Consider the following 12,673-nt stretch of genomic DNA (forward strand, 5'->3'; position numbering starts at 1 on the left):
AGTATTTTTTTAATTTTTGGGTACTTCGAATATTTTTCGAGTCCTAAAAACCCCAAACCAATTTGGACTGTTACGTACCCAAAAACTATAGGTATTTTGTAGGTATTTGAATTATGGACCTTGATCCCAAAGAAATCGACCCGAATCCGAACCAGAAAATTTTAAATACTTAGATCAAAAGGAACCGATCCGTACCCAACCAGAAGACCCGATGCCCATACCTACTCTCTCACGTTATATTTTGTGTGCATTTTATAAGAGTTACATTTGTTGAACTTGTGAGCCTTAAGATTTACTTGGTTGATTTTGGCTAATTTAGTAGTATAGATTTGTAAATTTTTTAATAATTTTTAATCTTGTATTAAATAACAAATTTTATTTTAAACTATAAAAAAATAATTTAACGTAAAATATATAGTTTTATTTTTTTATATATGGTTTGTTAAAGTGTTTGTATTAAATTTGATTTTGTAAATTTTTGGAACTATATAGATGTTTAGAAAAGAGTGTAATAAAGTATATAAACTATATTGTATGTTTAGAAAAGAGTATAATAAAGTATAAAAACTATATTGTGTATATCATTGTCGTGTGACATGGTCTAATAAATAAAATTTTATTTGTTGTATAACTTTGTCATGTTCAAAAGGATGTGGTGCAATAAATTATTGTTAGAGAAATTTTAGGTTAGATATTGTTAGTCAAATATTATGGTAAGACCAAATATATTGCTAGTAAATGAAATGGTCTAACAACTTTTCATAAGTAGATTTTTTCAGAATGATTCTCTTTTAATAGAATAGATGCTGAAATTGAAGGATTTGAAAATATACATCGAACTAATTTTATATAATAAAGTAATATTTTAGTATGTTAATCAACAAGCTAATTAGGTAAAATTCATGCTTGACCTTGATCATTCATTCTCGTTCTCAATTTTGAGGGCTTCTTTCTGTTCTCTGCAAATACTACACTAAAGTAATGTGACGACCAGCAAGAAGAAGATAACCTCTAAGTGATACTTTGCGTCTGCAGTGAATAAGTATTTGGTCTTAAACGTTTGCAATTAAATAGGAAAATTTAGAAACATATTCCCAAGTCATTGTCCTCCCATACGAACGAACAGAGGGATTGAAAGCTCTTTCTCATTCAGCATATTAATCATCATTGATTCAAATGCATTCTAGAATTTTTAATAAGCTCGAAAATGCTAATAGATAAGTAGTCATTAGATTAGTGAACTTTTCCCTCTGTCGATGTTGTTGAACATTTATTGAGCCGGTACACTTTGTTTGGTGTGCAACACGTTATTCCTTTGTCGGCAAGCAGTAGTTACGTGTAAAATTGCAACATGAATTTGTGTCTGAGAGCATGTGGAAATGCAATAAAGGAGATAAAGAGTACATGGAAGATTTGATTTTTTTTAACTTAGAGAAAAGTTGACTATTAGATACATCGATTTCATACTGGTTACAGGAAATACTTGGGAACTTTGGACTTTTCTTACGAATCAAACCCCAAACAAGATGACTGTCCCTAGCTCTCTTGACAAATTTTATACACAGGATCTGTAGTTGAGATCAAAAAGACTTTCACAAACTGACTTTGAGAAAAGCTTTACACAAACCACCTCACCACATAGGATATGACGTTTTCACTAAACTGTCAATGTTTTCTTCCACCTTCATCCTTTTTTTGTAAGGCATGAACCCTTTCATATTCTTCATCGCAATCGCAGACGATTTCAACTGAGAAAATGCTGATCTCTCGTTTCTTTTAAACTCCTCCGATACTACTACTACAACTACCTGTTGTGTCAATTCCGTTCCAGCATTTTCTGAAGAAGACGAAGAAGAAGTACATCGGACAGACAGCGTTTCTAAATCTGACATCTTCTTAACATCTTCTGAATCATTAGAGCTTGTCCAAGAGTTGTAATCACCAACTACAAAAGTCTTTCCAAACAGCTTGAGGCTTTGTTGTTTGGTCTCAGCTTCAGGAGACAATGATTCCTCTGTGTGAGATGATAACTCATGCACCTTTCGAAAACGTAACGATGTCAGAATAAATATAGTCAAACACAAAATGACAACTAAACACTATCAGATTGTGTGTCTTGTAACTACAAACCTGGTAATCAGCTGAAGAAGAATTAGGCGAATTTGAACCAAAGCCATCTGAGCCATGAGCTGATAAAACCGATGTTGGAGATCGGTTATCTTCATCCGGAACCAGCTTGCCGCCGGTTATCGCAGCGTATGCAATCTCTTTTGCATCTGGAATCACTAGCTTTCTAGGGTATGGATGCATCGGCTTTCTTTTCGGCCTTGGAGGCGGGATCTCAATGGATTTCTCAGAGGTAACACCGCAATCACGAGCAACCTTAGTAAAAAACTTCTGAGCATGGCTTCGAATCTGAACGGCAGTCTTTGTTCCAACATGTTCTGTTCAAATGAAGAATTAATAAATGTCAAAACAATATACCCAACATGTTCTTCAAACCTAGTATTTTAGAATGTGTATTAGAAGATTCTCTAAAGTCAGATAAAGCAACACACACACACACACCTTCGATTCGTCTCCAAGCTCTGCCATAGAGTTTTAAAGCTTCTACAAACTTTTCATGCTCTGCTTCTGTCCACTTCTCTCTTTGTTTAGTGATGGTGTAAGGCTTTCTTGTCTGAATAACAGCAAAAGAAAAAAACAACAAAATTTAGAACTAAACTTGAAGTCTGAAACCAATCAAGAGTTTTAGAAACCCAATTTAATACCTTGAGACAAAAGGCATCTGTGGAAGAGATAATAAGCTCATCCGAAGCTCTGTCGCATAAGCTCTCACAATGTTCCTATAATCAGAAAGAAAGAAAAAACAATTAGTCTCTAGACAGACAGAGCTCAAAGTAAAGGTTTGAAGTCTCTATAAAACTAATTAACACGCATCTAGAGGAGTTAGACCATCAAATAATTAGGGTTTCGAGACTTGCTCTTACCTAGTTCCCAATAACATTTAAGTAGGACTCTCCTTAACACACAACCGACCTTAACATCCCACAAACTCGCCTTGTCTATTACACAATTAACCTGCGCCAATCGAATATTCTTCAGTTCCAATATCTCTCGGACATAGACCATCAAAATTCGTTTGATCGTTTGGATTTGGAAAGACCTAACTTACCTCTCTTGGTTTTGTCCTAATTTCAGGTTTTGTCTAGATGCAATAATATATGTCTCATTAACAATAGTAATAGAATCAAAAGCAAGAGACCATATATACATATATAAACAAAGGAAGAAAGATCTCACACCTGCATAACCATGGTTGTAGAAGAAAATGACTCGTCCGATATAAGATTTTGTACCATTCACCTCGACCCAAGTACCGTTGGTAGGTATTTTTACCAGATAACCAGAAACCGGACTTGGTTTCACCGGAAAACGAAGAAGAAGAAGCGAAAAAAGACCTTTTTTTTTATGTTTGGTGAGAGAGATGAGAGATGAGAGAAGTTTATGGAATGAGCAGAGTCAAGGGTTACTTTAAAAGAGCAAGAGGACGATAGCCACGTCAGTATAAGTTTATTTAAATTTTAAAATTTAGTTTTAAAAAATATTAAGTGAGATGAGTCTAGAACCGTGGAAGCTCCGTTAGTCACTCCAACAATTTGACTAAGGGTTCACTAATACTTCTATACCAGTATGTCGAAGTTTCAATTCCCGGAGAAATCGATTTATTAAACAATTATAAAAGCTACGGAAGAAAGGCTTACAAAAGATCTTCAATATGGTGCAAGTAAACTCGGTCAGATGTGATCTTCGTAGGACGGTTCAGGCGATGCAGTTAGACGTAGATTTTTATAAGGCAGGTAGTATTGTCGGTTGTCGAATCGTCTATGTAATCTTTCTCATAATTGTAATATCATAATAAATCAGCGTTAAAAAAAAAAAAATGAGTCAGAGAACTCTGTTGTATCATGTGGCTCAGGTTAAAAGATGCTTTGACACGTGGTCGATGTCTTCTCATCTTCTTCGCTTTCGCTTTTGTTTTTGCGAGAAGATATTATCTGTTTTCTGTTAAATCCTGTCGGAAATTTTATAATAATTATTGACAAACGCGAATGGCAAGCGCGTGCTGTCTAACAACGTTGTCAGACATACTTAATTAAACCCAGTTTTTATTTCTTTTATAATCAAGTAGGTAATACAATTCACTTTAATTTTTTAATTTAATTAGGTTCATTTTTACGCAGACGATAATATATCACGTCTCACTGCATAATCCTAAATTGTCATACGAGATCTATTTCTAAAAGTAAGTCTTGCGCCATGCCGAATATATTTAATTTTAATTTAGTTAAGTCCAGTTAATGATTTGAATTTTTTTTTGTGTCTGATGTTGTATTTAATTTTAATAATACTTGATAATTTGATCAGATTTCTTTAAAAATCTAGTTCATATTCGTATAGAAAAAGTTTTAAGCACAGTTAGATAGATTTAGCTAAAATTTTGATTTTTCAACATTTTTATTTAAACTATGAAAACTAACTTATAATTTGAACTTAACTTATTAGTTTCCTTTTTGGTTCATTTAATTTAAAATTTAGCATACTTGGACGAACCAAAAATATCTTACGCTAAAAACTTGGATTAAAAATCTTAACATGTACACCTTTGAACAAAAAAAAAGTTGTAACATGTACTCTCTCCGTTCTAAAATATATGATGTTTGAGAAATTAGCGTGGATGCACCCAAAGACTAACACAACTCGTCACATACCCTGATTTTCTGATACTCATTTTACTTGACGATTTTACCTTTCTAGCTAAGTAAACCTACGATTGGTAGACTTTTAGTGTTCCTCGCTGCGCGTCAGAAGACACCTTTTTTCCCATTGGACAAAAAGAGGGTTCGTGCTTTTTCAGATCCAAACCGAACAGGCGTGAGATGTCTGCTGTCGGTTCCAGACAATGAACTTCAAGATTTATTATACTATCGTATAATCTTCTTCATTTGTTGCTAACATTTTTATAATTCTGTTGCCATTACACATTTTGGTTGTAGTTTGTGTAATATGTTAGCTGTAGAGATAACCTTAAGGATACCCTGATATTTAAATAATTACCTGATAATTATACACAATTACCTGATAACAGTTCCTGATACCGTATTTCTATATTTTTTTTTGTATTCCGCTAAACTTACTTTTATATTAACCGCTAAATGTTTACCGCTAACTAGTTTACATACTTTCATCAAAGCCCAAATGCTGAAATGACCACGGTACTCCTCGTAAGTCATCCATCCATTCCCAACTTCCAACATATCCGGATCTAATGTCGATGGTAACAATTGTCATCAATACATAATGACTCAAAGTGTATGAAGTTGTATGAGATCTTGAAATAAATTGTTTACCATTCCAAACACTAGGTCCACCACATGAAGCCCACTTGTTATTCAAATCAGCAATTGTAGTCATACTTCATAAACAGCAAAAACAAACCAATGCCTCTCTAAGCAACTCAATGTTCGTTCATACTAATCAAATCTCACTAAAAGCAAATGCCAAGAGACTTCCCACCTTGCCCAAGTATCATTGATGTCATCAGTTGTCCGCCAAATGTTTCCAACTTCTTTTGCCCACAAGGCAGGATCATCCTCTCCCCTGCAAGCACACACACAAAAAAAGAGTAAAAAAATGTAAAAAAATTTTTACTCTTACTAGTCATGTGTGAAGACGTTTTGAGGGTTGGACCATTCACAAAGCGAGTAGAAGATTGAGCGACTAATTGCGTTTAGAGCATCACGCATTGGAGGGTATCTGGAAAGCATTAACCATAACAGGTAATTGCAGAAATACTTACACCAAAACGAGCTCATGATATAAGAAAAAACATCAAACCTTTCGATTGGCTTTATCCCTAGGTTGAAACAGTTATCATATTTCTGATAATCAAACAATTACCTGATAATAGTTCCTGATACCATATCTCTATTTTTTTTGTATTCCGCTAAACTTATCTATTTGCCGATAACTTTTATATTAACCGCTAAATGTTTTCCGATAACTTTACATACCATGCAATCTATACACAACTCTATAATGTTCTAATTTGTTGCTAACTATTATGTAACTATTATGTCATCCATTAGTATAGATAAAACATATATCACAATTAAGTCAAGCATTTAGCAGATAAAACAGAACTAATATAGAGAACAACTAAACTAACGGTTAAAGTACACGCATTAGTTACCATATAACAAAATCGTTAGCCGATAATTTATAGGTTTACAGACACGATGCTGTTAGCATATAACGAAAAGGTTAACTAATAAAAGTATAGTTATCCAAACCCAAAAGGCTTACCTAGAATATCGTAATCAACATCATCAACGCGTTCTAGCTCGGTACTAGCTCCCCTAGGGTGTGTATGGCCAGAGCCGGAACCCATCTGCAAGTGTCCACCCAGAATGTCTGGGTCAGTAACGATCTCTTTGCCTTTGTTAGAGGAGCCTTCGTGTCCTCTAGTAACAGCTTCAGCAGCAACTAACAATACATTTAACAACAATTTGGTTAGTTAGCGTTTAAGTTTTCGATTTTTACCCAGCATGATATCGAATCAAAACCAACAATGTTTTCTACTACCTATGGCTAAAGTCAGGTTTGCTCCCTCTGGTGGTTCGGTTGCGCGCGACTTCCTCAAGCCTGATCACACCATCAGCATTTGGTGTGAAGACATTCATATCATCAGATGAATCAGTCTTTGAAGGGACTCCACAACCCAATACACAAGCATAGGAACACTTACCGAAGCAAATACCATCATAACGAGTACGGTTCTCGTCTTTACCCAGCAGATCGTCGGCTCCGGCACCTCCTTGTGTCAGTCACGCTCTCTGAACACGCATCAACCAAATCCAATCTTATTTCCTCTCTGACACACGCGCCTCGACACCAACAGATTTTTGGGGTGATAAAGCAGGGGCAAAATCGTCCACGCCAGCCCAAAATGTTATCACTTTTTCGCAAATAGAAATCCATGGGCATTTCGCAAATATGGGCTTCGTTTGGGTATATAACGCCCATTGTCCCATGATGTTTTAGAAAGCATTTGATGTTTTAAAATAGATGTTGTTTTGATATATTTATGTCAATTTTAGTTTTATTGAGGGTTGACTGCCTAAACTCCCTCTGTAAACACACATCCCCTATCTAATCACACCCATACTACTAGCCTCTTTACTAGACCCCTTAAACTTATAAATTTCTGGATATTTTCCGTTTTTAGCTCTGCCCAGACCCCCCTCTCTAATCGAAATTGAAAATCAAAATTAAAAGTTAATTAGTTACGTTATACAATTGTGATTGCCCACTAATTGCCCCGACCCGACACATTAACATAACCCAACTTAAGTAAAAAATTATCAAAATCAATTTGGGGGTAAATTAAAATTAGGTATTGGTCTGTTTATTTCTCAGTCAAAGACACGAAGAAGAAGAAAGGAGAGAGAGACACGTAGAACATAAAGAGAGAGAGAAACGATGACAGACAGAGAAAGGGAGAGAGACGACCACGAAGAACAAAGGTGACAGAGAGAAAGACCAGAGAGAGGGAGAGAGATGACCACGAAGAATAGAAAGAGAGAGAGAGAGATAGAAAGAAACGACCACGAAGAACAGAGGAGATGGAGAAAGACCAAAGATGAAGAGAGAGAGAGAGAGAGATAGAGCAGAGAGTGAGCAAGAACCTCTCCATTGATCATGAGCAGCTCAGCCTCATCTTGGTCGCGACAGAGGAGAACAATGGAAGGCATCCCAACAAGGATGAGGGATCTTTGTTTGGATGACTTAAGAAGAAGAGACATGGTAACACAGATGAGACTAAAAAAAAAACAACACGGATGAGATTGCATTCTCTTATCGTTGTACATGATTGAGTTTGAGTATATCATGTAGTGTTTCTCTTATGGGTTTGGAGTTATAGTCGGAACATGAATTTCTCTTATGTATTTGGAGTTATCTGTAGTGAATTTGTCATGTGTTTTTGGAAGTTGATTTATCTTGGATGTTCTAAAACAGAAACACGACTTACATCACGTTTTGGAAGTTGATCTGGCTTAAGTCTTACATTGTCAAACAGAAACATGTCTAAAACAGAAACAGAAACACGCCTTACATTAGCATAGCAAGACTCCATACATGAGTAAACAGAAACAGAAATACAAAATAAAGAGACATAATGGAAAACTAGTCTTGAGTGTTTTGTGTTGGTTGTGTAGCATCTCTCTCCATCGACACCGTCTCTGCTTTGTGGCTCTCTGTCCCTCTCGCCATCTCTACTTCGTGACTGTCTCTCTCTCGCCATCTCTACTTCGTGACTCTCTCTCTCTCTCTCTCTCTCCATCTATACTTCGTCAATCTCTCTCTCTGGCTTCTTCACACTCTCTCCCTCTCCAATTTTCGTAGACATTTCTGTCTCTGTCAAGCAGAGAGACACGAACAAACCCTAATTTTTTAAATCCCCAAATCGATATTATTTTCTAAATTTCAGTCGGGTCGGGTCAGTTTAAGTGGGAAGGGGAGTATCAGATGTTTTAATCGGGCAATCACTATTATGAAAACGCGATTTGCATATTCTAATTTTGATTTTCAATTTGGATTAGAGAGGAAGATTTGGGCAGAGCTACAAACATTAGGGGAAAATATGCAGAAATTTATAAGTTTGGGGGGCCTATGATAGATAATGGATTTTACCCACTTTTAGCCATGGTCTATATGTGTTTTAATATATATTTACTACTATAAAGAGTCTATTTAGAGTATTTACAGGTTCAGAGATGATTTGGAGGAATGTGGTGATTTTGGTGTCTTTTGGAGCCTTTTGAGTGCAGAGCTGCACAGACGTGTCAGATGTCTAGCTATGTATGGAGACTTTCCCACCGTTAGATTGATCCCATATTGTTACACAAGATAGACGTTTGGGTTAGCTTTTCAATGCCACCGGTTTGAGGTCAATCAGCATCCTGTAGCAGAAGTTATGCTCGTTTTACTGAAGCGTGGTCAGTTTGCCTCGCGAGAGAAAGCTGTCGAGTAGATGAAGGACTGTCGATCGATAACACAGCATTGGTGTCGATCGACAGTGATCCCAGAACGTGGGCTAAGCAAATTTAAAGACCGTTTGAAGCCCAGAAGCCACACCAAGTTACCAAAATACCTATTGACGACCATAAACTCTATTTATGTTATTATAAGCCATTGTCGACGGCTACGCATTCAGCAAGCTTTCTATTATCCTATTCTATTGTTTTCTCTTAGGTTTGGAGAGAAGATCAATTCTCCTTCAGAGATTGATTGTAATTCCATTGGTTTTACCATTGATTTATCTATCTATTATTCAGACTATGTTTTGTGTTACTGTTTGCATGTTTGAGTAATTCATCTTGTTAGGTTTAGGGATTTCATGAGCTTAATGTCAAACTGAAAATCAATTAGGATTGCTAGGTTATCTATAGATCTCTACACCAGGGTGATTTGTAATGTTAGAATCTGGAATAGTTAGAATAGCACGGCAGTGTGACTAATTGTTTGAACCTAGAATCATAGGATAGTTGAGAGGCACGAAAGTGCAATCAATTAACGGAACCCGAACTTTGTTGGATTAGATACCTAGGCGCATACGAGAGTTGGTCTAGGAATCTAGTTGAACTTAATCGATTAGGTCGTTAATGCTTTCTGAGGAAGTATCGATCGACGCTCAGGCCATAGCATCGATCGACATTCGCTCCAAGTCAATAAGCGACAGCTGAGACTGGACTTAGACATCTGATTAGCAATTGCACGCGAGAGCTGGATTGCTTACTTATTAAAATCGAGTTCTAGAATTGAATATATAAACCATTAGCATCCTTGAATTGTAGTTTTTAATCTCTTGATTGATAAATCCCTAGGTCTAGCTATTTCTCCTAATTGTTTACAACCCCAATCAACCAATCGAACAACTACTTTGTTCACCTTGCTTTCATTCATTTACTGCTTTATAAATTGTTTGCCTAGCTTAATCTTGATTTCTATAGTCTATTGTGTGCCCTAGCTCTCTGTGGATTTGATCCCTAAGTACTACAATTGAACCTTTTATTTGAGAGAGTAAAATCACTCCTTAGGATAATTTGAATGATATCAAATTTGGCGCCATTGCCGGGGAGCTTTGATCGCCATTAGACTTGATTAATAGGTTTAGTCTAGGTTTTATTTACTGTCATAGTTACTTACATAAATTTTTTTCTTGTCTTTCAAGTACATGCCTATCAGTACCAGAAGCAGCAAGGAGGAATTACTTTTCTTCTCAGACCCAACACGTTTGGAACGCTCGATCCGCAAAGAGAACCGTGCATCATCGATCGACACCACCTCTACTACGTCGATTGACACTACCTCTACTACGTCGATCGACACCACATCTACTACGTCGATCGACATTTATTACAGAGCGACGATCGACAGTTCAACTCGAACATCGATCGATACCAATCCGCGAACAGACATGGTCGCGACACTTGTGCTAAAGAGGGATGAGAATGGAGACCTGCATGACCCTGGAGGTCATCTGTGTAATGCAGCAGGCCAGACGATAGATGGACAAGGGACTGCAATCCTTGAGCCATCTGCTGCCGCCGAGGATAAAGTTCCTCTTCAGAGATTGTTAGCAGATTTGACCAGGACTAGTCAGTTCTACACCAACAGGTATGCGATTCAACCTCTACAAATCCAGGGATTTAAAATACGCCCCACACACTTCTCTCATGTGGGTCAGCACCCTTATCGTGGTGTTCTTGATGAAAATCCCTCAGATCATATTGAGACACTCGAGGACTTTGTGTCTGGCTTTCAGAAGGATGAAGCAACCAAAGACTACATCATCTGCAAGCTATTCAAATATTCTCTCTCTGGGAATGCTAAAAATTGGCTGAGAAGCCTACCACCAGGATCTCTCACTACATGGAATGATGTCAGGACTGCTTTTATGACTGAATTCTTAGATGATGCAAGGGCTGAAGAGATGAGAGATAAAATTTAGACATTCTCTCAGGGACCTACAGAAGCTTTCAAAAGCTCTTGGGAAAGGTTTAGGCGATACCAAAGGGACTGTCCACATCATGGTTTTACGGAGATTAAGTTGTTGAAAAGGTTCTGCAAGGGTATTGATGTGCGATATCATGTGATGTTGGATACTGCAAGCGAAGGAAACTTCGAGACAAGGACCCCAGAGGAAGTTAAGAGACTGATTGAGAACTTGATGTCTAGCAAGAGTTCCAAAAATCTGGATATGCACAGGATAAAATCAGCTGCAATGGATAGTGACAAGATCGTTGAGGCTGAGATTGGTTCTGTACATGAAGTCTCGTTGGTAGAACATGTTGTAGAGAAGGATGAGGATCATGGCTATATAGAAAAGATGGAATCTATGATAGAGAAGGTCCTGAAAATTCAGCAGAAGACGAGTGCATACTTAAATCTGAGGTTGGACGTTCTCTACAAAGAGCTGAATGGAAAACTTGAAACCTTAGATGCCCATGTCATGACGCTAGATGCCCAAGTTTCTCAGACTGCAGAAGCTGTGAAGAAGCAAGAAGCTCTGGTCAAAGGGAAAGTTGTGGAAAGTGGGAGGCACCAGGTTAATGCCATCTCAGATGATGACTTTGGGGAAGTGCTCGAGCAGGAAAAACTGGAAGAAGATGCTTTCCTAGTCGAAAGCTGCATGTCCATAGGCAGCTTGTACTGGTGTCGACCAACATCAACAGCCGAGCATCGATCGACACCACTTTTGGGATCAGACAAAACTGTTCGAATTCAGAGCCACTCAGATTTTGCCGCTCGACACCCGCATCCTCCCACCCTAGCTCGAGTTACATCAGATGACGTCAATTGGCAACAACACGAAGAAATCGATCGACAACAACATGGAAGCGTTGATTGACAACAGCAAAAGAGCAGCGATCGACAACCATCAATGCCATACCGAGTACGTTTACGAGATTTTAATGCACACCGCTTGAAGGAAACTCGAAATCCATCTCAGACCTCAGTTTGCTTGAAGACAACAGAGAAGATAAGTCAGCAATCTGCAAAAGCACGAAGCAAAAGCAAACCCTAGTTGAAACCTATTTCGTTGAGAGTGTCGATCGACGACATCTACCAGGTATCGATCGATGACATCTACCAGGTATCGATCAACACCAAACAGATGGATATGAACGTGCCATGGGAAAGCAGGCAACGAAAGAAGAAATTCCAGTTGAGAAGAGAGTGAAATCTAGGAAACCCTATATGCCCAAACACCTCAGGCGAGAAGTTAACAAAGAGGAACTTGAAGGATTTCACAAGAGGGTGAAGAGGGTTCCTAAGGATATGTCTTTCAAGGATGCATATCATAAGTATAGACTTGGTAATTTCTTCAGAGAGAACAGAGAGAATGATAAGGATATTGAGCTCCTATTCAACAAAGTCAGCCGTAAACCCAAGAGGACACTGAAGAAGGAACAAGATCCTGGAAAGTTCCTAATTCCATGTTCTATACATAGCCACCATTTACCAAACGCCCTATACGATACTGGATCTGCAGTCAGCATCATGGCCATAGACACTGCTGAGCTATTAGGACTGAAGATGGAACCTT

The 12,673-nt window shown here is 37.7% G+C and overlaps 2 protein-coding genes across 2 annotated transcripts; both read right to left on the reverse strand.

Moving 5' to 3' along the window:
* Positions 1-1,399: 1,399 nt before the first annotated feature.
* Positions 1,400-3,516, reverse strand: LOC106296781 (protein REVEILLE 2). Its single transcript, XM_013733009.1, has 5 exons — positions 3,306-3,516; positions 2,772-2,846; positions 2,569-2,680; positions 2,131-2,444; positions 1,400-2,039 (listed from the first exon to the last, which is right to left on the reverse strand). Exons 1-5 carry the CDS (start codon positions 3,360-3,362, stop codon positions 1,632-1,634), a joined length of 966 nt encoding a protein of 321 aa, XP_013588463.1. The 5' UTR covers positions 3,363-3,516; the 3' UTR covers positions 1,400-1,631.
* Positions 3,517-5,106: 1,590 nt separating this feature from the next.
* Positions 5,107-10,476, reverse strand: LOC106297579 (alpha-galactosidase-like). Its single transcript, XM_013733791.1, has 9 exons — positions 10,335-10,476; positions 6,646-6,705; positions 6,367-6,546; positions 5,899-5,917; positions 5,752-5,817; positions 5,578-5,661; positions 5,412-5,476; positions 5,244-5,326; positions 5,107-5,118 (listed from the first exon to the last, which is right to left on the reverse strand). The coding sequence occupies exons 1-9, from the start codon at positions 10,474-10,476 to the stop codon at positions 5,107-5,109; spliced, it is 711 nt and encodes a 236-aa protein (XP_013589245.1).
* Positions 10,477-12,673: the final 2,197 nt, after the last annotated feature.

The sequence above is a fragment of the Brassica oleracea genome, chromosome C6 (assembly GCF_000695525.1).
Source record: "Brassica oleracea var. oleracea cultivar TO1000 chromosome C6, BOL, whole genome shotgun sequence".
Taxonomy (NCBI): Eukaryota; Viridiplantae; Streptophyta; class Magnoliopsida; order Brassicales; family Brassicaceae; genus Brassica; species Brassica oleracea.